This window comes from Anabrus simplex, chromosome 11, assembly GCF_040414725.1.
Source record: "Anabrus simplex isolate iqAnaSimp1 chromosome 11, ASM4041472v1, whole genome shotgun sequence".
In the NCBI taxonomy this organism is placed as follows: Eukaryota; Metazoa; Arthropoda; class Insecta; order Orthoptera; family Tettigoniidae; genus Anabrus; species Anabrus simplex.
This window is the reverse complement of record NC_090275.1, coordinates 17,876,296-17,902,808: the sequence shown is the minus strand read 5'-3', so window position 1 is coordinate 17,902,808 and position 26,513 is coordinate 17,876,296. Positions and strand designations below refer to the sequence as shown.

The 26,513-nt window shown below is 39.3% G+C and overlaps 1 protein-coding gene across 1 annotated transcript in view; it reads left to right on the top strand.

Annotated features, from left to right (window-relative positions):
- norpA (no receptor potential A) overlaps positions 1-26,513 on the top strand; it is a 159,946-nt gene that overhangs the window by 114,630 nt on the left and 18,803 nt on the right. Inside the window, exons 14-18 of the mRNA XM_067155832.2 lie at positions 1,678-1,884; positions 2,494-2,658; positions 8,607-8,811; positions 11,988-12,188; positions 22,656-22,833. Coding sequence (XP_067011933.2) covers positions 1,678-1,884; positions 2,494-2,658; positions 8,607-8,811; positions 11,988-12,188; positions 22,656-22,833 — 956 coding nt within the window. The remainder of the gene's footprint in view (positions 1-1,677; positions 1,885-2,493; positions 2,659-8,606; positions 8,812-11,987; positions 12,189-22,655; positions 22,834-26,513) is intronic.

Here is a 26,513-nt window from a genome sequence, read left to right as displayed (position 1 = left end):
AGTTTATCTTTACAAAGTCTGTTAGTTTCTTTTGCCGTAGTGATTGGAACCTATTCGAAGATGCAGTGTTAAACCAGCTTCTCATAAACATCACATCAGTGGGCGTAGCAGCGGAGTGTTGCTCGACGTAGTGTACGGCAAGTTCTAAGGCGGCCGCGACATCTGAATGTGACGCTAGTTGTTCTTTGTGGCCTTCTTCATCGTCACTCAGTTCCTCATCAACTCCAGATTCTTTCTCCACCATAGCTACAATTTCTTGGTCTGTTTGTAATTGATGACAGTCAGCTTCCGTCCACTCGCTAATGTCATTTTCATTGTCGTTTTCTCCTCTTTGGGTTCTTAATTACCCTACTGTAATTTTATATAGTATTTTATTAATGTAACTGCTAAAGAATGGACATTTCAAATGACAGTATGTACTGTACTGTATTGTAGAAACTATTTCCCTCAGACGGTTGAGGTGCTGGCCTTCTGACCCCAACTTGGCAGGTTCGATCCTAGCTCAGACCGGTGGTAGAAAGGGCTCAAATACGTCAGCCTCGTGTCAGTAGATTTACTGGCACGTAATAGAACTCCTGCGAGAGAAAATCCTGGCACCTAGGTGTCTCCGGAAACCGTAAAAGTAGTTAGCGGAACGTAAAAACAATAACAATATTATTAGAAAATATTTTCTGGTTAATCCGAAAATTTCGTAATCCGAACAGACTCCAGTAATATTGTACATCTTAGTCCCAATTAGTTCGGATTAACGAGACTCACCAAGTAAAATAATTTACTTAACTAGGCCAAAAAATCACTGAAGGTGCTAGATGCTCAGATAGCTGAAGCCAAAAGGGCTCTCAAGGCAAAAGGAGCAGAAAAGGACATTAAGTAAAAGTGATACCAGCAAGCTTGAGGCATTTGAATTGCAGTGCTTCGGAAGAATGCTATGAACAGCATAAAATAATGAAATCCCAAGTCTTACAAATGATGAAAAAGAGGAAATCACTGCTCAAAACAACTAAAAACAGATGACTGTCATGTTGAGGCTATATCCTATGACATTTGCTGCTGATAAAAATTATATCAGAGGGCATTCATGGAAAGAAAACAAGAGAAAGGCAAAGGAAAATATTTGTAAAACAGATCATGGAGGACAATGGCTCAAATAATTCCATAACAGTGAAGAGAGCTGTCAACAGACCAGTCTTATGACTGAATAGAAGAAAATTTGAAAAAAAAATAATGTAATTTTTGTTTATTTTGTGTTGATTTTGTTTTTATATTTTAATTATGCAATAATCTCTGATCAAATGTTGCTTCTTGTGTATTTCAGTTGTGCTATACTAGCATTTAAAATTCAATTAATTCCATGTCATTGTCTCTCCGTTCCATCCATTCAGTCAAGTATGGCTGTTGGATCACTTTTCTCCAATCTGGACAGCTGTTTTCAGTTGAGTGATAATCATACCAGTATCTCCTTTGATGCCATCTAACCAACGTGATCTTGGCCTTCCATCTTTTGCCACTGATGTCTCTGTTTTTCCATATCCATTTCTTCTTGCACTCCGGTAAGCTTGTTTCTTCTTCTCATCTTCATCAGGCTTCAGTCTTTTTGCAGAAGTGTGGGATAAGAATCTGAAAACATTTTGCCTTACCTTCTAGATGTAATCATAATGCTGTGTATTTATGTTACAGGTTTTCTGGAATGCTGGCTGCCAGATGGTGTCTCTTAACTTCCAAACCCCTGATCTTCCCATGCAGCTAAACCAAGGTAAATTTGAATATAATGGCAACTGCGGATATCTTCTGAAGCCTGATTTCATGCGACGAGCAGACAGAAGCTTTGACCCATTTGCAGAGTCGCCTGTGGATGGTGTGATAGCAGCCCAGTGTGCTGTTCAGGTGGGTGAACTTCCTATTTCCAGCTTATTGTGTACCTTCAAGTAAATTTACTGTGATTATTAGTACAAATTAAACGATCATCAGATTTACCGCCACCTTGAACAGTTTCCAGTTTTCAGCTGGGTCTGTTGTCTTCTGTCTGTCCACATTCTGTTGTATTACATCTTTCTCCTTTAGAGTCCTGGTCTTGAAACCCTCCTCTAACTCGTGGCAGCAGTCTGCCTCGTGGCCTTCCACTAGGTCTCCCTCTTTCCCGTTCTCATATCAAACGTACTTCTTGCAATTTATTCCTAATTCTTTCTCTGCATGTGCTCAAACAACTGTAATCTTGATCTTTCTATTCCAGCATTAACGGGTTCGTCTTTCATTGCCTGTCTCAACCTTTCATTCCTTCATCTGTCTAATCTGGTCATTCTAATCCTACTCCTAAGGAACTCTTGTTCTCTTGAAACTGTTTATTTGCAAGGTTAGAATTGCTTGGCAAGGTGGTCAAACTGTAGTGACCTCTGTAGATGTTTAATTATCTGCTGGAGATGGTTGCCTTTTTGTGCTTTCTCTTAAAACAGTAATTGCCGTCAACATCATCTGATAATTTGCTCTGCATTTCAGGTGATAGCTGGGCAGTTCTTGTCTGATAAGAAAGTGGGAACCTATGTGGAAGTAGATATGTACGGTTTACCCACAGATACCATCAGGCGAGAGTTCCGAACTCGCATGGTACCAGGCAACGGTCTGAATCCTGTATACAATGAGGAACCCTTCCTCTTCCGAAAGGTAAGTAACCAGTTCTTTTAACTGATACCTGTACCCTGTTTTTCTAGGTCAAGAAATGAAGGTTATTTGTGAACCACATTACCATGTTTTCTCGCATAATTAACGCCCTTGCTTAATTTACGCATCCCAGTATTTTGGGGCCAAAGTGGAGAAAAAGAAATGTTCATGTATTTGACTCACTCACTTCTTTGAACATCCATCACCCAACTCCGGATGAGTTTCGAAATAAAGATGTCAACTACTCAAGTAGCAGCCTTCCCATTGCAAAACCAGGCATTACAAATACTGAGCAACATACTGTTATCAGCCGGTAGGAAATACCACTGCACTAGTTCAGTAAGAGGATTCAGCGCAGAATTGACTAATAACTCTCCATTTCAGTCTGGTACAAACATATTTTACGACTGTTTCGGGTACAGGACATGTGTTTTCTTTGATCTCAGAATTGTTTGTTAGTCCACAGTGAGCAAGTATTCGAGTAATACTGCATCATATAAACTTACGGTGATCAGTTAACTTACGCCCAAACAAACGGGAATACGGCAGCTATGGCAGTGAGCTGCAAGTATCCATTGACCAAAAAAAATGCATCGTGCGCTATCGCAGTAACAGAGAAGTGCACTTCAAGCAACCAACAAGTATCACAAAGCATTTTGCAGACAAAAAAGCGGCAAGTTTCCGCAAGGAGAGTAGGATCTGCTAAAATATGATTTCGTTATGCAACGTTGGATATGCCGTTTGTCACAAAATGCTGTGTTTTAAAGGACAAGAAATAGCTGCCACACATGGAATCAGTGTCTCGGATTTAAAGGTTAGCCATGGCTGGATGATTAATTTTATGAAGAGAAATGGACTTTCTCTTTGACGTAGAACAACATTATGCCAATAAAAAAGTAATTGATTTTAATTTGATTTTCATCGCTTTGTGATTGAGAAGCATCAAGTAAAGAAATGTTTGCTCTCCCAAATAGGAACCGTAGATCAGTCGCCAATCCATTTCCATATGCCACAAAGGTGAACAATCGATTAGAAAGGAACGTTGAATGTGACCCACTATCTCCCAGATGCAAGCTCACAGCAGCGTGCCCGTAACCGCATGGCCAACTCGCCCGGTAATCCTCTTCATCCGAGTCCATTGTCCTTGTTTGAAAATACTAGACACCACCTAAATGTATTACCACTAACTGATATAATGAACTACCTGTATATAAAAAAAGGAATTATTAAGTATGGACATAATGTTAAATAAATACTGTTGAATACTGTGGGTTCGAATCCCACTGTCGGCAGCCCTGAAGGTGGTTTTCCGTGGTTTCCCATTTTCACACCAAGCAAATGCTGGGTCTGTACCTTAATTAAGGCCACGGTCGCGTCCTTCCAAATCCTAGACCTTTCCTATCCCATCGTCGCCGTAAGACCTATCTGTGTTGGTGCGACGTACAGCCACCAGGAAAAAGAAAAAAGATGAAGAGGATTTGGCCTTTGTTATTGCCACTGTTGCTTCTTGTTATGATTTAGAAATGCAGTTTTATTAGACACATTTCCTCCCCTCATCCTGCTCATTGTTTCAAAAGCAAACCACTTTGAAGTATAAACTTCGTCAGCTACCGCTCCCGACTTTTCTGAACTTTTTACAATTCTCGACTGTACTGGGAGCGGATGGACGCTAGTTTTTTTTTTTTTTCCAATGCACTAGCAGGAACAATTATAGATTATTTACAGTTCCTGGAAACTGTCGGCTTTCTTCGCTTTATCTCTGTATTCCTTTGATGAGACATCCCACAAACAAGGCTTTTCTATTATATCATTAATTAAGTTCAGAGTAATCTCCTTGCTCGAAACCATTTCTGACTATAAATTTTAGTACCGGTATAGTGCAGAGAGAACGACGTGGGTGCGTGTACTGTATTTGTAGTTTATAACAAAGAGAATGAGTATTGCGGAGTGTTGTAACTATAATCCTACTTGATATAGATGCTGATTCCCATTGGGAATCAGAAATATTTATCCCAAATGAGTAAATTTATAATACCAATATAAATGGTCCGTTATTGGACATTATAAATTTTCCAGCTAACTCATTCCTGGTTCATGTAGCAATTGAGGATTCCTGGTTGCCAGCGTTTTGCTCCCGTGTGCTAGGTTGGGCTCGTCAGTTGGTACCTAGCACACCTACCAAGACGCATGGCTAGTGCATACCGTGGAGGCCACTGCGTAGGCTACTTGAAGCCACCGGCAGTCCAATGCTCTATGAGAGACTTTGTCTCACTACCAAAAATTGATGCCTGCTTGGCCATCAGATGATATGGATGTTGATTCCCATAGGGAATCTGAAACATTTGTCCTGAATGAGTAAATTTAAAATACCAATATAAATGGTCCATTATTGGACATTATGGACCGATTGCAGAAACGATGACTAGTTTTAAGCCTTAAACATTGTCTACCTAAACAACGTCTAAATCGTTCACGATCTTCCATTGCATAAACAATGTTCAGTCGATGTTTAACTAGACATCCCTTAAAGTTTCAATTTTGGTTTGGAAATGGAGACAGAAGTATCTTTCATGCAACTCTTTGCTTGGTGCAACCAATGATATTCGTCGGTGTGCGCGCCGAACGCTAGTCAGTTGTTTGTCTTCCTACACATTACTCAAATATGGCTGAGCATGACTTGCCCACAGATAAGAGTATCGCTTTCGGTGGAAATTAAATCTCATAATATTATCGACACTAAAGCGACACGCCACCGTACGGGGAAGTGAAGCTTCGATTATAGCGTTGTTACAGTGAGTGTAATCTACTCATAAATACGGTAGCTTCAACGAAGGGAAAATGAAGCAATAGTAATGTGTAACCGAGTGTGTTGTACGGGCCATATAGATGTAGCTTGCATTCTGGAGATCGTAGGTTCGAAACGCATCATCGGCAGCCGTGAAGATTGTTTTCCGTAGTTTCCCTTTTTACACCAGGCAAATACTAGGACTGTTATTATGACCACGGCTCTTCTTCCCCAGTCCTCTTTAAACGATAATCACCACCACTTGCCTTTTCCGATCTGATAGTTGCCGAAAACTTACCGTATACAATTATATATATATAAAAATCCCATACAACCTACTTTTTAGTTTTCACCATTATGTGTGTTTACTTGGCAGTAAATATAAGTGAATCCCTCCCAGTTGATGTATGTGACAGCCCTCAGACGATCGGGACACGTAATTCTGATATGTATGTAGTCGAAGTGACCTATAATTCCATGGAAATTACCCCATGTACATAATAAAATATATCGGTTGCCAAGAATTGTATTCAAATTGACAGTTACTGGACTGTCACTTTGTCAGTCTCCAAAAACAAGTCTCTTGTAAAGCGAAATCTTATTTTATGATTATCTCCCCGTGCATGTCAAACGAATTGCTGCAATTTAGCATCGGGCGATCCACAGAGAGGCCGTCGGACTAACCTTTCTTCCCGGAATCGTCTCAACATGATAATACAAATTACATATTTCATGGTACATAACCTCTGATTGTGATTCACTCCTCTCATTTGAGGTTAAACAGTGCTCTCGGCAGTGTTTAAACATGACCGGTTGAACATCGGTTTTAGACAGTGTCTAAGTGATAAATAACGTCTCTGCAATGCGGCAGCCATGCTTAGGCATTGTTTAACCATTGACATCGTCTAAATACCGTTTCTGCAATCGGCCCTATAAATTTTCCAGCTAACTCATTCCTGGTTGCCAGCATTTTGCCCCCATGTGCTAGGTTGGGCTCGTCAGTTGGTACCTAGCACACCTACCAAGACGCATGGTTAGTGCATCCCGTGGAGGCCACTGCGTAGGCTACTTGAAGCCACCGGCAGTGCCAATGCACTATGAGAGCCTTTGTCTCACTACCAAAAATTGATGCCTGCTTGGCCATCAGATGATATAGATGTTGATTCCCATAGAGAACCTGAAATATTTGTTCCGAATGAGTAAATTTATAATACCAATATAGTTGGTCCATTATTGGACATTATAAATTTTCCAGCTAACTCATTCCTGGTTGCCAGCATTTTGCCCCAGTGTGCTAAGTTGGGCTCATCAGTTGGTAAATAGCACATCTACCAGAACGCATGGCTAGTTCGTGTGTTCTGTTTACCAACTGATGAGCCCAACTTAGCACACTGGGGTGAAATGCTGGCAACCAGGAATGAGTTGGCTGGAAAATTCATAATGTCCAATAATGGACCAACTCTATTGTTATTATTACATGCCACTTAGTCGAGCAGCTCGTCTCCTTTCTCCCAAGTCTTCCCAGCCCAAACTTTGCAATTTTTGTAACGATGCTCTTTTTTCGGAAATCACCCTGAACAAATCGAGCTGCTTTTCTTTGGGTTTTTTCCTAATATGTGCTCGTTTACATATTCCTATTTCTGTGTAACTTAATTTGATACTCGTTTGTTCCTTTACAGTACTTGCTCTGACCCATTAGATTCGTTTCTCCTTTTGTGTTTGTCCTGTATTTCTCATCATTTACCACCTGTATTCATCTTTATTTTTTGTCTCTTTCCTTTTCCTGTTCCATGTGTTTACCTGACTTTCTTCTTATCCTACACTTCCCACATCAAGACCGAAGATCTGTCAAGATGGCTCTTAGGTGAGTGTTGATCCTGCCCTCCTGATGAAACTGGGTAGCAGTAATGATTCTTGTCAGCAACTAAGAAGTAGATGTACAGGGTGTCTCATTTGAACTAAGACCATTAAAGTGGTGTTTTTACTCTCCAATATGTAAGCAGCAGTAAATGCATGATATTCTGACACCGTTCTTCCATCAGTTAACGGAAGAAAAAAATTCACGAGATTGGTTTCAACAAGATTCAGTCCCTGCTCATCCAGCAGAAAATTCCTTTGTTAAAATCTCAGAAGTGTTTGCAGGTAAAGTGATCAGTGCTGGTCTATTTCCCCCTCTTTCTCCAGATCTAACAGTGTGTGATTTTTACTTGTGGGGTAAACTGAAAGAAAAAGTGTATCAAACAAATCCTCGCACATTGGAGGAACTGAAAGAAAATATTACAGTGGCAGAACTCACTTGCGTCAGCCACAATGTGGTGCCTCTATAACCCAGAAAGGACGACCCTTCCATCATCTTTTATAAGGTAAGATTGTATACACGCTTAAAGCAGTTTGGCTGAGGCAGCTGCCGTAGCACAGAGTACAAACACCGTGCGTTCGGTCTTAGTTTGTATGAGAAACACTGTAGAAAGACTGGTATTAATGAGGAGAGAGTCAGCAGTGTATGAAGATGTGGATATTGCCTTTGACCTTTTGGGTTATCGTGTTTATCCCTGTCTCCGCTTTCCGTTCCTCCCTTTCCTGACACTGACCATCATTGTGTTTATCCTAGTATGTGTTCCTTTCTTTCTGTGTTTGGTTTTACATGTGATCTATCATTTTGTTTTCTTGTACATATTTCTATCCTCCATCCTGCCTTTCCAGTTTCAGTTTATAATCAGAAAATGTTTTCTCTTCAGGAAAATCCACAACATTCATCAATATACAGTGGGGGGGGAGAGAGATGTCAGATTTTATAAATTTCATTGTCTTATTATGTTTCATCCATTGTAGCAACCTTCAAGTGAGGGAGTTGTTTTTTTTTTTTTGTAGGCCTGTTCTAAAATTACCTTTAAAAAATGTGGTGAGCTTACTGGGGCATTCTAATTAGTTGTCTCCTCTGAACTTCCTCTATTACTGCACTGCTGTCAATTCTGTTCCCTTTTCTGAAATAGTCTCAATTGCTACCTCAAAGAATTGCCTGTAGGTTTGCTTGTAGCAATTGCTGATTTCTCAGAGGAAGAAAGTCCTACAAAGAAGACGTTTGTATACTCCTGGTGTAGATTGTATTAACATTTGTCTCTCTATATGTTCTTGTTGGATTATAGGTTCCTTCTATCTGTTTTAGGTTGTGCTTCCAGATTTGGCTGTCTTACGATTTGGTGTATATGATGAAAATGGCAAGCTTTTGGGACAGAGAATCTTACCTCTCGATGGATTACAAGCTGGCTACAGACACATTTCATTAAGAACAGAAGCGAATTTCCCTATGTCACTGCCCATGTTGTTTTGTAACATAGAACTCAAGATTTATGTGCCTGATGGCTTTGAAGGTGAGACCTGTGTTATTTATCTGGAGAACAGAGAGTATTTTCTCCATGCTCATGTACTAAAGGATAGAAATGTGCTAATTAACCCAATGATGTAGTTTGACAAACTGAGCTTTCATCGAGTTTTTAAAGCATATGAATTGTTTGATGAGCTCAGCTGGCAGCACTACATTATTTAGTATAAACAATAATTCTCACTCATACAGGGTCTCTCAGATAAACTCAGACCGAATGCACGGTATTTGTACTCTGCACTATGGCAACTGCCTCAGCTAAACTTATCTTGCACGCGGCCTCCCTGCTTTAAGCATGTGTACAATCTTATATACAATCTTACCTTATAAAAGATGCTGGAAGTGTCGTCCTTCCTGGGTTATACAGGCATTGTATCTAGTAACCACATTCTGACTGACATTAGCGAGTTCTGCAACTGTAATGTTCTGATTTAATTTGTAATGTTTTCTTTCAGTTCTTCCAATGTCTCGTTCATCACAGTGATGAAAAGAAGAGGAGACAGAACACCACCCTGTCTTAACCCAGATTTTATATCAAAGGTTTCAGTCATTCCTACAGGTGTTTTGATTTTACTTCAGGTATCTTCATAGAAATTCTTGATCCGGTGTATCATGTCTTCCTGAATTCCAATTTTCTTCAGTCCTTCCCACACCTTCTCTCTATTCACTGCATCAAATGCTTTCTTGATATCCAGAAAGGCTAACCACAAATCTCGGTTGTGTTCATAGTATTTTTCCATTAACTGACAGACTGTAAAGATTAAATCGGTTGTTGATCTCCCCTTCCTGAATCCATACTGTTCTTCGAAGAGGTTCTCTTCAATAAGGGGTCTGATTTTACGCACTATAATTCTTTCATAAAGTTTACCAACTTGAGATGTTAAAGTGATGCCTCTAGAGTTGGAACATTTCTTTCTGTCTCCTTTCTTGAAGATTGGAATTATGATAGACCTATTTATTACGTACTAAAATCATTAAAATATGTCAGTTTGTTGTCGGATGTGCCTCTGAAGTTGTGTTCACGTGTCACCTAATGACACGTGTCATAGGTTCGCAATAGCAATTAAGGAACTATTACAGAGAAAATTAATCTTCTGTCCTTTTATAAAAGGCCTAATATTTAACAATGGGGAAGTAGAGATGTTTGGACTGTGTCCCATGTGCAAAATCAGGCATCTCTGAAAAAAAAAATGAGAGTGAATCAATGCCCCTGTTGAGCTATGTCTTGCAAAGCAGTACAGGGATCTGTGTCAAAATCAGTCATGAATGAGGAAAAAGGCAGTGGGGTGTACGATATTTTGAAGTCTTGAAACACAAGTGAGCTAAGTTGCTGATTTTACTTTTTAACCGTTGAATTTTTGACTTACCTAAAAGAAATCTCCATAAATGAGAGATTTATGCCCAGGGAAAAATAGTCGGTGTCTGCATCCCGTTAGCAGTGTATCTGTTTTACAGGAATAGTTTTACATGGCCTTCCCTATACCCATCGCCAGGAATGTCTATAACGGAGGTGCCCGAATCTAGAGGTTTTACCATACAAAATAAGTTGACAGACTTGCAAATTCCCCCAGTGTGCCTAGGGATGGTATCACACTGAGCATGTCACACCCCATGAAACTGGGCATCAGTTATCTTGGCAGACCAAGATGTTCATGGGCTGCATGTGCTATGGGTTTGTTTTGTTCAATTGTCTGAAAAGTATTTTTCTGTGATTTCTTCTTTGTTTGGATGCATTGAGAGTTTGAGAGAGAATACTTTCATCTTGAATTTTGTTGGATTATTCTCAATTAACCCCTTAATTTAACTTTTTAATGATAATTTGTTGGTCCAAAAATTTACTGTTTTTCATTACTAAAATTTAACAATTATTATAAACATAAGTTACAGAGAATTTTAAGTATCAAATTAAATATTTTAGCTGTCAAGTTTATCTGCATCCTGTTAGATTGTCCAAATATTCATGGAGTTTAAAATTTTTTGCAAACAATTTTGGGTTTTAATGTTAAAAGTTAATAGTGAAACCTCGTTAGTGCGTTCCTCATTAACATGTTTTCCCGCTTAGCATGTTGTAAATTTGAAGTCCCGATTTGCTTGATATTAAATCTGTATATATAAATACCTTACTTACCGCATCACAAATTTTCACTATTACCGCTTAGTACGATCACATTCTTCCTAGAATGTTACTGTATTTGTCATCACTTCTGAAAGAAACATGATTTCCAACTCGGGTAAGAGCTGTCGCCACAGTTGCATGATTACGGGAAAAGGCCTTGCTGAACTTCTAAGGATAAGTTGCACTTTCGGGGAGCAAGCCGTTAACCTCAGGAATGTTCAATTTTGCTTGCCGGTTAACAGCGAGATCGCTGAATAGCACAGTGAGCCCGTTTGTGTTTGTATTTTGCATTCCATTCAAAAGGTAGAAATATATTTTTTCGCGTGAAACGGTAGCCTATATGTGGATTAGGAACATAATCGTGTGAAATTCACTAGTGTGGTGCACATTTATCTTGTGAGAGCCTACTTAATACGGAAAATGCGAAATTACTTAATAACTTAATGAAGAAAAAATCTGTCAGAAAGTAGACTGGCATAAGCGTGCAGAGGGCGCGAATGTTGAAACTTGCACCTTCGACTTTCAACTCGATCTCTCAAGTTGGTCAAAGTTTTGTTGGATTCCAAATGGCGGCCAAAGTCATTCCTCGCAGTTGCACATGGATGTGTAACCTCCATTTCATTGTCTATGAGTGTGACCAGAAAATAATGTTTACTAACCCACTGCTCCAAAATAAAAGGCTTCTACTATCGTTTGTTTTAGAAAGAGTGTGATCCGCAATAATACTTCGACATTTTTGTTGGCCCCTGTGCACATGTTTTCATATTTGTTGTCTGGTGTTTTTCACACCTTTCAGTGTACTGGTACTTGTTATTTTATAATCCCCAGCAGAAAAGGTTTTCACATTTGTTTTCTCGTGTTTTTCACACCTTTTAATACTTTCCTCTCATCTTTTCCCTGTTGGTTTTTATTAGTATATTCATTAGTGCGTTTTCTCACTTAACATGGTCTTTATTCTTGTTCCCTGCTGAAACATCTTAACGAGGTTTCACTGGTGCATGTGATGATATCCCTTCTACAAAATCTATCGTATGTTGTTTTGTTTGTAGATTTTATGGCTGCTCTGTCAGATCCACGAGCTTTCCTCTCAGCGCAGGAGAAGAGAGCTCAACAGATGAAGGCTATGGGCATAGAGGAGACAGATATCAACACTAAAGATCTTCAGTTAGGTACTGGAGATAACAAGAAGGCAGGCAGCAAAAGTGCAAAGTCAGGTGCTGCTGGTGCTAAAGCTGATGAAGAAAAGAAAGGTATGTGTTTATCAGTAGTCTGTAACTACTTTGTGTTCCATATAAGCACGTGTGATATAGCACACGCACAAAAAAAGACATAAAAACAATCTCTGCATTATACAGTGCTATCTTCAATTCTTCTCACTGATGAGCTTGTTGAGAGGCCACCTTGACAGATATTCAGTCTTGATGTGAAAAGTGTAAGATCAGATGAAAGCCAGATAAACATAGGGAAAGGGAAGAGACGTGAGGTAAAGATGAATACGGGTGGATTTATGAGGAGAGTCGCAACTATATGATGATAGCAGTTTATGAAGGAGTGGCGATTGTCATTGTCCTCTGTGCTTTCCTACTATTGCTCCCTTTTCCCTTACTGACCTGTCATTGTGTACGTGTTTTGTTCCTTTCCATTCAGTAATCTTAATTCTGATTTGTAATTAATGTTAATACAGCACCTTCAGTCTAAAGTTCCTTCTTCTAAAATTCAAAATCTTCTTACACAACAATTGCTTTAATTTGCTATACATGTGCTCTCACAATTTATAGAATCCATTTTTATAATAGGGTAATATTCAGAAATGTTTTATGTTAAATTAAGAAAAAATCAAGTTAATTTGACTAACCTATACAGCCGTTTCAAAATAATAAATAAATTGTTTTGCACATCGGGCATGTTTAAAATGGATAATTTTTCTTTTGTTAATGCTGCAATTTCAGAAATATTAGGCATAATTTTAACACTGTCTTAATTAGTCATAGCAATAGACTACTAAAATTTCATGTAAGTAGTACTAAAATTAAGGGAAATGTAAATTCCACTCAGGTCTTCCTTTATTCAAATAAGTACACCTTCTTCATAATCATTTTAGAGTTCCAGTTTCCCGGCTACTCTTGGCGAGCCTCTTCCACTCTGTTTTATTGAGATACGTTCTGTTGTTAATGTCGTCCTCCAGTGTCCTTCCCCGATCTGCAAGGTCCACTTTTACAGTGTCCATCCAGTGGGTTCTTCGTCTTCCCACATCAGTTTTCCTTTTCCTGCTACGTCTCCAAATGAACATATGCTGTCCTTGTTGACTCTATCCTCATTACATGCCCAAACCACCTCAGTCTGGACATGCTGACCCGATCTAACAATGATTTCTCAATTCCAGCTTCCTTTCTAATCACATCATTCCTTAACTTGCCCAGTTTTGTTTTCTGAATTGTGGACCTCAGGAACTTCATCTCAGATGGCTGCAACCTTGATGAGTCCTTCTTAGTGAGGGTGCAGGTTTCGATACCATAGGTTAAAATTGGTATGAAGCAGTGGCATGTGGTGAACACATTCGTTACCCCAGCTGCAAAAATGCAGTGTCGAGCACTGAACCCCATCTACCCCAGCATTGCTAGGTTAATAACTTTGTATTAACGTTTTCTTATTTCTTAAAACACTTCTTATAATGTTTAAAAAACTGCGAATATCTAAGCCAAGCCAAGTACAGCTGTCTCGACAATCCATTCACACTACCGCAGTTCAGCTTCTCCAGCGAGCTGGGTTTCCTTGCTGGCGCAAGAGAGAGCTGCCTCAGCGAAATTTAAGTTGCTTGGACGGCGCATGCACTTGAAGCTTCCTTGTCCTGGGAGCGGGCCGAGGCTGTAGCCCCACCCCGACAGCAATTTACGGCGCTAGGCCAGCTAGCTTAGGTAAGGCGTGTTAGTTTTATTACTTGACACCCGAAGTGTTCAGCCCTACACGCTAGAGGCTACAAGAAAAATATCAACATGTTAACAGTATAGCCACTTGCACATCGTCTTGCTAATAAAAATAGAGCCAGTTTATGAAATCAATTATTGTAATGCAGAAGAATGTATTTTAGTTTTGGATTTCGAAATGTATAAAGTTTTTTCGAGCAATTCAATGATGGCACATGTAGAATATGTTTTCCAATAGCCACAAAAAAATATTTAGGTTGTCCAGTATGAACACAGAGTTAAGTGCGAAGTAAAATAATTGTGTATGTGGTTGTCTGCGATGGTGATATATAGTGAATTTTTGTAGTTTTCCTCTTGGATTATAGGTGAAGGTTTCGCGAGTTCTGTGGCATTCTTCATTAATATAACGTGTCTTATATGTCGTGATGAATATCTTCCCTCATTTGTCGTTGATGTGCGTACTCGGTAAGCAAGTGAAACTATAAAACTTTGTTCGGCGACGGTGAAATACCAGTTAAATTTTGCTGATTCAGTTTAGGTTAGGCATTTTAAGTTAAAAACGAATAGTCCCAGTGTATTTTTGTGAAAACCACGACTGTACTATCACGAAAAGTCACCAAGTGAAACTGTAAGTACATTGTTTAAAATCTGCTATAGATTAAATTTTGATGGTGTTGTCAACAAAATAAAGAAATAACAAGTGACACTACCAGAGAAAGATAAATCATGGACTGTACGCTCATTATTGATGTGGATAAAGGACAGTTTACTAAAGGAGCGTTCTGAACTATTCCTCCAAGGAGATAACGTGTAAGAGATTTCATTTGTGTAATTTATTACCAAAGCATAAGTATAGCTTCTTAAAGTTTTCAACACTTTTAACTATGAAACAGAACAGTACGGATACCGTATAACAAAAGTAAATGTGGTGTTTTATGTAGTGTACATGTTAACCCCCTCTCCAGGGGTCATAAATATGGAGGGCCCTTGCCCTGGGTTATGAGTGAAGACCTCAACGGCATCTACGGTGGAGAAGTTGGACTTCGGTACGGTGGAGATGGCGGAAGGGGCAAACCCGTAGTGTCTGTACTCTAGAGGAGCGGCTACAAAAGGTATCTGATTCCATGTTAGGGGCGGCCTAATTTGAACCTTGCAGAAGGTAAGAAAATGCCTTTGGAAGTGGTGAACTCATCGTACAAACAGCCTAAAAAATGAGTGCGAGTGAATCAAGGCCTCGGAAAATGCTAGGGCGTCACCCTAAAGTGACGCGCAGTTCCTGGTTTTCTGAGGGAACTGTGAGAAGTGAGCTGCCAGACGTCACAAGGATCGGTATCATACATGTCATGACTTTGAATGGCAAGGTAGAAGAACTGATAGAGTATATGGAGAAGAAAGACATAGCAGTGATGGGAATAAGTGAGACAAAATTGAAGGGGAAAGGTCAAAAAGAATTGAAGAAAGGGTATAGATTATATTGGACTGGAGGAAAGATGGCAACAAATGATTTGTTGTATTGAGAGTAGACCTCGCACAATATGTGGACAAAATTGACCAGATCAGTGACAGGATAATTAAAGTTAGACTTGGACTTGAGAGTGGAATCAAGGATTTTATACAGGTTTATGCATCCCAATCAGGGAATGCAGGTGAATGTTTAGAAGAGTTTCTAGAAGAACTGGAAAGTTGTATTAAAGACTAAGAGGTTATAATAATTGAAGAAATGAACTTGCATGTTGGAACAGACAGACAGGGAAAAGAAGAGATAATTGGCCCCTATAGTGTGGTCCGGAGTCCAGCTGGAATCTCTCCGCCTTTTGATATCACCGTGGGTGTACATCAGGGCTCAGCTCTGTCGCCTTTATTATTTATCCTCTGCTTGGATCCAGCAATGGCTGACATACAGACATCGCATCCCTGGGCCCTTCTTTATGCGGATGATGTGGTACTTGCCCAGAAAACACGCCTTGGACTCAAACGCTAGACATAAACTTGGAGCGACAAATTAACTGAGAATGGTCTGCGCCTCAACACCCAGAAAACCGAATACATAGAATGTGGCCCCCAAACTAGTGGGACCATAAGGATCAATAATCAAGACTTGCAGAAAACCATGCATTTTAAATACCTAGGGTCAGTTGTCACTTCGAACTGTGATGCCACTTTTGATACCCGAGCGTGAGTAAATGCAGCTTGGCTCAATTCGAGACAAGTCACTGGAGTCCTCTGCGATAGAAAGATGCCTCAGCATCTGAAGGCAAAAATTTACAAGACCATGGTACGCCAGCGGCTATTTACGGGGCAGAATGTCGTCCAATGACAAAAAAGCACGAGCAGACTCTTCATACAATGGAAATGAAGATGCTTCGATGGACTCTTGGACTGACTCGATATGACCACATAAGAAATGAAGATGTTCGACAAAGGCTTGGCGTCGCTCCAATTGTGGAGAAAGTTAGGGAAGCGCGTCTCCGCTGGTACGGTCACGTTATGAGAAGGCAGGATGGCTCAGTTGCTAAAACAGCACTCCAAGTTTATCCGGGAGGAGCACGACCACGTGGAAGGCCTTTAAAGCGGTGGACTGACAATATCAAGGCCGACATGCACGACGTTGGTTTAAAAGCTGAAGATGTCAGTAATAGGACGAAATGGAGGAGATGTAGCAAAGCAGCGGACCCCATAATTTGGGATAAACGCTACGAAAGAGAGAGAGTTATGGAAACCAAGATGAAGAAGGAGATTTGGTAATAGATTTTTGTAGAAGGAATGGATTCATTGTTGGCAATATGTGGTTTAGAAAAAAGAACTCACAAAAAATAACTACATTTGGTTGGGGAGATAGAAAGACAAACACAATGATTGATCTTATTCTAGTAGAAAAGGAGAAATGTAGACAGCTGGAAGATGTGACAGGAATGCCAAGAGCAGATTTCGAAAGAGACCATAAAGTGGTGGTAGCCAAATTAAGACTTGGTAAGATAACAAAGGTAATAGAAAAAAGGGATGGAAGTTAAAAGAGAAAGAAATAAGGGAAAAGTTTCAAGACGATCTGAAGAAAGAAATTCCCAAAGATGACTTGAGCAGTGTGGAAGAGGAATTGACATGTTTCAGAAATTGATTTGTAAAGTGTGCAGTAAACACCTGTGGAAGACTATCAGGGAGGAAAAAGGAAAAAGAGACTCCTTGGTGGAACAGCAGGGTAAAGGAAGCAGTTAAAGAGAAACAAATGGCTTGGAGGAAGTGGATAGGCAACAATAGTACAGAGAATTGGCAGAAATATAAAGAAGCCAAAAAGGTATGTAAGAAAATAGTACAAGAAAAGAAACTGAAGAGCTGGGGGAGGATATAAAGGGAAGTAAAAAGGTTTTGTATGGTTTGGTGAAGAATAGTTTACAGAATAGGGAAGATACAAAATTTGTAAGAACTGAAACAGGGCAGATATTGATGCAAAGAGATGACATACTAAAAAGATAGGAAGAGTACTTCTCAGAATTGCTAAATATTAATTACAGTGAACTGATAGATGAGAAGGAGCAAGAAGAAAAAATGGGGAAAGAAGAAGAACAAGAAAAGGAGATATCGATGTTGGCAATAGAGGAAGCCATACAAAAGATGAAGAGCAGTAAAGCTGCAGGAGTGGATGAGGTAACTACAGAAATGATAAAAGCAGCAGTACCAATAGGGCTACAATGGCTGTGAGGATTATTTAGAATAATCTGGAGGAAGAAAGAGATCCCAGGAGAGTGGTGAATGGGTTTAATTATCCTGATATTTAAAAAAGGTGATAAAAAGGAATGCAATAACTACAGAGGGATCGCCCTTATTGCTCATGTAGCTAAAATATTTGAGAGAGTATTGGAAGGAAGACTGAGGGGGAAGCTAGAATGAGAAATGGAAGAAAAACAGTATGGTTTTAGGAAAGACAGATCAACATTTGACCTGATATCTTTACATTAAGACATATGATTGAGAAAAGATGGGAGTTTGGAAAAGACATAGCGATGACATTTATTGACATTGAGAAAGCTTATGACAGTGTGCCCAGGCAGTTGGTATAGGACACGTTAAGGAAAAAACAAGTTAACAGAGTGGAAGTGCAAATGATAAAAGCTATGTACAAAAATTGTGTTAGTAGTGTGAAGACTAGTATAGGAAAAACAAAATTGTTTGAAGTTGAAACTGGTGTCTGATGGGGAAGTGTACTATCTCCCGTACTATTCATCATAGTCATGGATGGAATTCATCAGAGCATTAAACAAAGATTGGGAAGATAGGCAACAAAAGCCATGTTCTTTGCAGATGATGTAGTGATATGGGGTGATGATGAAACGGAAGTGCAAAAACAAGTAGATGTATGAAATCAAGAGAGAGAAAAATTTGGGATGAAAGTAAGCATAGAGGAAAAAAAAAAAACAATAGTGATGATAAGTGGAAGGAAGGAAGAGGAAAGATAGAACTGAATGGTAAAATTCTGGAAGTGGTTAAAAGTTTCAAGTACTTGGGTAGTGTGATCACGGAAGAGGGAAAGATTACAGAGGAAATTGGAAAAAAAATACAACAAGCAAACAGCTTCTACTAGAGTGTAAAGGGTATTTTGTGGAACCAGTATGTCTCGAAGAAACTTAAAGTATTATATTCAACCTATTATGAACCCATACTAACCTGTGCAGCTGGATCGTGAACTGCAACAAAACGAGAGAAGAGTAGAATACAGGCAGCAGATATGAAATTCCTAAGAGGTATTGAGGGCAAGACCAGAAAGGATAGAATTAGAAATGGAGAGATAAGGAAAAGGACTGGAATCTTGAAACCTCAAGACAGGATAGAAACAACAAAGCTGAAGTGGTATGGGCATATAATGAGAATGGGAGAAGAGAGAGTGCCAAAAAAAAAGTTTTTTCAGAGAAGTTAACAGGAAAGAGACCACGAGGAAGACCCCGAAAGACGTGAACAGATTCAGTGTGGGAGTGCATAGATAAGAGGGGAGGAAAACGTGAAGATGTACTTAAAAAAGTATAAGAGTGGTGGAGAGACAGGCAGTACAATCCAACCCGGGAAGCTGGAAATGGGAAATGAAGATGATGATGGTGTCGTCACTGCCGTGAATATCAATTTGGAAATGTGTGTGAGTGTGTGGTTATGTGAGGCGCTAGGTAGAATCAGACTCTGCACTCTAGGACTACCAGGTGAAGAGAGAGAAAAATTTCAAGAAGATCCAATAAGAACAACCTGCAGCTTTGTGAAGGGAGCAGGTATATCTAGGTGGCAATGAAGGAAAAACATGGTAGCAAAATATCTTAGAACCAAACCAAACCAAACCAAACCCCACGGCACTTAATGCCCTTGAAAGGGTTTTGGCGTGCCCAGCAAACGCTGCTCAGCCCAAAGGCCTGTAGATTACGAGGGGCCATGTGGTCAGCACGACGCATCCTCTCGACCATTATTCTGGGCTTTCGAGACCGGGGCCGCCATCTCACCGTCAGATAGCTTCTCAATTCTAATCACATAGGCTGAGTGGACCTCGAACCAGCCCTCAGGTTGAGAGAAAAATCCCTGACCTGGCCAGGAATCGAACCCGGGGCCTCCGAGCGAGAGGCAAGCCTCTACACCATGGGGCCGGCAAAAAAAAAAAAAAAAAATCTTAGAGGTCGACGCTAATTAGGAACTAGTATTTAGAGGCCCTGTGAAGAAGAGGACCTTTCTCAGGTAGACCTTTCTACAGAAAATGCAGCCTTATAAAATGGCATTGTTGACTTTACAGAGTGTAGTGGGGGCTACGATTGCTTACATTTAAAATACATTTTTGCAGCTGTGGTAACGAATGTGTTCACCAGCACCACACGGCGGATTGACACAAAGCGGAGATTCAGTCTCCCAAAATAAAACAGCAAACATCAAAACACAGGGTCCAACCCTTTGCATACACTGCTCAACAGTCTACCCAAGGCAAGTCACAGAAATACGTAAATGCAGGTCTTTCAAATGAGGAACGTGTCCTCTTACTCAAAATCACACTAAGCCATATCACTTGTCCTAAAGTTGCCAAAACCTGATGCAAATATAAATGACGTCGTCTAACATTCACCCGCATGAAAAGAAACAAGACAGTGCTGGTCACAAATCATAGCACTCACACTTGTAAAGTTAAACATGAATAATAAAGTGGCCAACTCTGTAATAAATATAATAATCAGAAACTAGGAAATTGCCACATAGACAATCGATCATGTCTGAACATCGGAAAGTTACTGAAATGTCTCAATCTTACAACTCGAGAAACTCGCATTAATAATAATAATAATAATAATAATAATAATATAATAAATTTTACCGAAAATTCTTCTAATTATTTGGAACTTGAAATACGAAACTGCGTTCGAGGAACTCGTGAATCAAACACTAATTTACTCTCATCTTGATATTCAAACTTTGTGGATCCAAACTCCACCATCTCACACATACTCATTCATGCATCATGCAAGAAAATCCCAGAAAACGTTACGGCATGTTTCCGTACACTTTGAACTCCCATTAATACTTTAATCTAGTCCTTCCTGACTTTAATTTAAATTTTTACTTACATTTAAGGTGTGACAGGCCTCGGCAGCCGTCACAATTCCTATCCTCACCGCAAGTTGGGGGCTTCATTCATCCCATCCCTGACCCGGTCAATGACTGGAAAACAGGTTGTAGGTTTTCCTTTTTTCATTCTTTTACATTTAAGCCCCGAGATGTACACTGCGTCTCAAACATCAAAGCAAAAGAAATCAAAATAAATGAGGCTAAAATAAGAAACTGACTCGTAAAAGAAATTACGCTAACCACTTGGCTAAAAATCTGCATAAAATGGAAAAAAAGCAAGCTCTGACCTTATGCAAACTGTCCACATTTACGTTACAATTATATTTACATTAACAAGCCTCCTAACATTTACTTTAAATAGGATGTAGTCCTTCCAAACAAAAGCTAAACTTACTGAAATTAAATGTTAAAACTAACCTATCTCCTTTTTATATTAAACCTCGTTCACACATACAGAATTAACATTGAAAATTTTGTACTCTTCTATTTGGGGACTCATTTAGCCACCTGCCTTAGGAACAGCCGGCCCCCATCGTGTTTTAGCCAGCCATATCGATGATGTTGCCTTCAGAAAAGACTTGGATCAGTCCTTTGGTCTCCATCCTGGCATAGAAAAGTGATGTATTTTCAGTCGCTGCTTCTGCTTCTGAATGTCGTCTAAAACATCCCCTCATTCACAATGTAGAAACTAGGTCAAGATTAACTTGCTACTTACTAGAGTACTGCGGCCAGGGTAATTTCCACTGACCGTGAAACCAGTTCTCATTCAGCCTAGCGGAACAACTCCTCTTATCTCACCGTAACTAGGTCAGATATTTCCCATGTATATGCAAGACTGGAAATTGTAAAGTTTATGCTCTCGGAAAACTATTTACACAGGCTACTATGCGTTCAAAATGATTAAATGAAACTGTTCTCTCCCTCTGGAAATCGAAAAATAAAAGCCATTCTCAAAAGTTTAACATCTGTAATAATTGAAATGCAGACTGAGCGTCTTAAAAACCAAAGTTCAAGTCCTCACACGATCAAGAAACGTAAGTTCTGACCCGCACTTGCATAAATAATACTTAACTCGATGTTACCTGCACAGAATCTCTCTGAATAATAGGGTAGCTAGCCCACGTGCTCATCGCCTTTATCAATTTGTCCTCTAAAACGCCGTTGTATCCTCGATCGGAGCCATCACTTACATAGACCAATGCCTAGCCAAATTGACGGCAACGCTATCATATCATTGGTCCAGCACATCGCGCTCATGATGCTTACTTCAAACGTATATTTCCAGCTCCTGTAGTCTCTCGCCGGGCCTCCGAAATGTTGTCCGTAGGTCTGGCCGTTGGAATTCTATTGTTTCCTTGTTCTGTTTTGTGTACATCATGTCAAAATTCCTCCTTCTAAACTTAGTTGGTAAGCAAATAAACCCGAGCTCCAAGCACACTGTAGAAACTGCGACATGGACTGCTGAATGGAGATGTTCCTGGCCAGTTACTAGTACTTAATAAAATAAAATCTTCTTTATACATTCGAATTGATGACTGATTAATTAAACGAGCATTTCAATAAGGGCTAAATACCACGGGTCTACATTACCTGTGATGAGTACCACCATGCAAGAAACACCATGAGTCTATGTTACCTGTGATTAGTGCCAATATAGGAGAAACACCATGGTTCTGCTTTATCAGGGATTAGTACCATTATGAGGGGCCAGTGACCTGGATTTTTGACCCCTTTAGATTGAGTGTCATCCCAGTAATGAAGGCATTGTGAATTGGATCCACTTGTTTTTGTTTCACAATCATTTTTTCATCATCATTCATTTTAGATTCTGGTCAGTGGATACATTTTGAAGTTTCAATTTTCGCTTTGTTCACCTCGTACCATTAGGGACCGATGACCTAGCTGCTAGGTGCCTTTAAATAACAGTTGTCATCATCAGTCCTGCGTGTGTTAAGATATGTCCTGTCATTCTATCACTTCTTCTAGTCAAATTTTGCCAGATCCTTCTCTCACCAATTTGATTCAGTACCTCTTTATTCGTGATTAGATCTTTCCATTACCATTTATAATATAAAAGTACAATTCTTACAAGTTTTTAAAGGTATATTCTGTATTCTATAATCAGTCACGTTTGAATGTTGTGCTGTGTCCACTTTCAGATATTTTAAATAATTTGAATCTCTTATGTAATTTTGAAATCTATTTTTTCAGCAGAAGACCTGAAGTTCGATCCAATCACTGTAGAAACTCTGAGGGCAGAGAAAGGATTCCAGAAAGCAACTCGCAAGCAGCAGAAAGAAGTTGAAGCTCTTAGGAAACGTCAGCTTAAAGAGAGATTGGCAATCCAGAAACAACAGTGTGCTGCTATTGAGAAGATGATAAAAGGCAAGAAGTGAGTGTCGTTCAGATGATATTGATAGTTGTTCTCAACACAAAAGTCAGTTAATTTATTTGTACCTGTTTTTTATTCTGTGGTTTATTGCATAGGTCTGTGTATACTAATACAGTAAAACCTCGTTGATTCAGAGTCATTGGGACGCAAAAACCGTACTTCAAATTAAGTAATTTTGAATTAACCGCCGACTCGTAATTCAGAAATCCTCCGTGGCTCAGGTGGCAGCGCGTCGGCTTCTCACCGCTGGGTTCCGTGGTTCAAATTCCAGTCACTCCATGTGAGATTTGTGCTGGACAAAGCGGTGGTGGGACAGGTTTTCTCTGGGTACTCTGGTTTTCCCTGTCATCTTTCATTCCAGCAACTCTCCAGTATCATTTCATTTCATTTGTCAGTCATTAATCATTGCCCCAGAGGAGCGCGACAAGCCTCGGCAGCTGGCACAATTCCTATCCTCGCTGCAAGATAGGGTGGCTTCATTCATTCTATCCCTGGCCCAGTCCATGACTGGAAAACAGTTTGTAGGTTTCCTCTTCTTGTGATTCAGAAACGCCAACCCTTGCTGTGTCACAGCATGTTGTAAGGCCCATTACTGCATGCAATTAACTTTGATAAACAGTTTAAACCTTTCAAATGCTATGGAAAAAATCTATTTCCAAAATGTATCCAACAAAGTGCATTTACAGTATTCAAATAATGCACTTGGATAACTCATTGACAAACATAACCTCACACAATGAAATAAAAACGGAATGATTCAAAGACGAGGACAAATTATGCTGGCTCCCCTGTGCAAATACTTTATTTTTTGGATTACTGTACTGTCTGTATTTTTTTTTTTCCTAGGTGTCTTGTACTTGCACGAGAAATGCTCGATGCTCTTATAGAATAAAACATCATGGCTTATCGAACTTTCCTTATGACAAGGGGAGGAAGTCTCTTGGTTACGTGTGCATTGCAACAGAGTACAATGACCCCCACTCTTGCACCCTTGTATGATTTCCTGACTGGTAATTCTCTCATTTAAAACCATAAGTCTGTTTGGGCTCAGCATTAAAAAGAAACAATGCAGTTTTATCGACATTGAAAATATTGTTTGGTGTGTACGAATTGATTATATAAGCCATGCTTTTTTGCCAACTGTCGACATTGCCAGTTTTTGCGGATTCTACTTCTCCACACACTGCCTGCTACGTGATATTGTGGCATTCCTTAAAACGCTGAATACAGAAGAATTAAGATTTCACTCGAATGTAGCAAATATGAAGCACACTGCAGACACACCGAAGTGAGTGAAAGTGTGGAAAGCTACCCCTGCACATTCTGGAGGACGCGTTCTATCATGACATGGATAAATTTTCAATTTAAATTACTCCGTATAATGCTAATTATTTTTAAAATGTAAAGGCAGTTTTGAATTAAAAGTCTGAATTTTGAATTACAAATTATCCTTATTTTGAATTAAACAATTTAAATAACATGCAAAACCATACATAATGTTCCCGGAACGAGAGTTTCTTTGAATTAGGCGGAATTTTGAATTGACCGATTTTGAATTATCGAGCTTCTACTGTAGTCTTATGCAAATTAATTGGAACATACTTTCTTTTTTCTATCCCATACCTTTAATCTTTGTTAATGACTGCTGTTTGTTAGTTGCCTTACATAATTTGGCATATACTCCACAGACTGGGAGTAAACAGACCACATTGCCATTAATGACTGGAACTCCATAAATACTGGCTTAAATGAAATATTTATTGCAGCCAGTGGCCATAGAACATATAAAACTTTTCATCACTATCACTGTGAAGTGCAGAACTTTGTCAGGTAATCGTGTGTCTCTGTACAATACACTGCATTGTATTTTCCACACAGTGTCCTACAGAGTTTACAAATAAAATCTTAGCAGTCTGTTTGTGGAAAAATACCACATATCAAATGATGAAATCCTTGCACCACAAATCTGGTCATCTCATGACACAGCTCATAATTTGCTCGCATCCATTGTGCTACTAACACGAATAAATAAAATAATCCAGTCCTCAAATACCATAGCTTTGGTGGCATAGAAGTTAGCTGTAGTTCTTCCACATAATACTGTTCCTTGGTCAATATGTATACCAAATAGGGTGGTGTGAACTTAGACAAGCACATGACCTTTACGAGAATTGTTCTTTTAGCTGCCTTTTTGCGAGATATTCCCAGATGATTTGTAGGCCGTACGTCACCCCCATACTAACGCATTACTGAATAATTAATTCAGGTACTGTGCAGTATAAAGAACAGGCTGGAGTGATTAACAAAAACAAGAAAATAACACCAGACATCAAGACCAAACAAGAAACCCAGAAGACATTCACTCCCAGAACAGCCCAGAAGACCTACTGAAAACCCACCCCATTAAAAAAAAAAGAAAGAGGGTAGTGGAAAACCTAAGGATACCAGTGTCAAAATACTGCAACCAATGATAACAACTAGTTGAAATTTTAGTTAAAAATTTAATAAAGAGAAAGTTTGAAAATAAGGAAATTATTGAAAAATAGAGTAGGAAAAAATTAATTAATAACAGAAAAATCAAGAAATTAAGCAGGATCCAATTGGTTGAAAAAGATAACTAACAACATAAGGTACATTGATACTAATTTTTCTATTTAAATTTGAACCCATAAACTTGGAAATTGCCATAAAACCCATATGAAGCCTTGAATAGCATAAAGAGAAATAAAAGGAAATCAGAGGAGACAAATGAACAGAAACCAAAGGAAAATCTGAGAAAGGAATATGTAGCATCACCTTAAATGGATGAGAAATACAGGGTTCCAACATAAATCCAAATTTAAGAAAATAAATTTTAAAATGAGAAAGAAACCGTAGTAATCCAAAAACACAATTGTATATGAAAAGTAGAGAACACCAAAATCGCAGTATTTTTCAAATACAGTGAAACCTCATTAGTGCGTTCCTCATTAACACGTTTTCCCGCTTACCACATTGTAAATTCAAAGTCCTGATTCTCTCCTTTTAAGTCTATATAAAAATACCTCACTTATCGCATCATGAATTTTTGCTTTCACCGCTTAGTACGATCACATTTTTCCTAGCCCTGGAAATGTTATTTCTCATCCCTTGTAAAAGGAACGTTATATCCAACTTGAGTAAGAAAGCCCTCGCCACAGTTGCATGATAACAGGAAAAGACCTTGAATACCTGAACTTTACAGGATAAGTTGTAACTTTGGGGAGCTAGCCGTTAGCCTCAGGAATGTTCACTTTTGCTTGCTGGTTAGTAGCAAGATTGCTGAATAACACAGTGCTTGTATTTTGCATTCCATTCTGAAATTAGAAACTTATTTTGTGTGGAGTGGTGCAGTGAGGTGTAGCGAATATTTGTCGCCGAATAACCTACATCTAGATTAGGAACATAATCGTGTGAAGTTGACTAGTGTAGTGCATATTTGTCTTGTGACCGCCTAGTTACGGATTCGGAAAAAGTCGTGAAATTCCTTAGTAATGAAGACAAGATAAAAATTCATCAGAAGGTGGAGTGGCACCCGCATCTTTAAGCACGCAGAGGTAGCGTGAATATTGAAACTCACTCGTTCTAGTTAGTTAATCAAAGTTTTGTCGATTCAAAATGGCAGCCAAAGTTGCAGTTGCACATGGTCGAGGTGAAGTGTA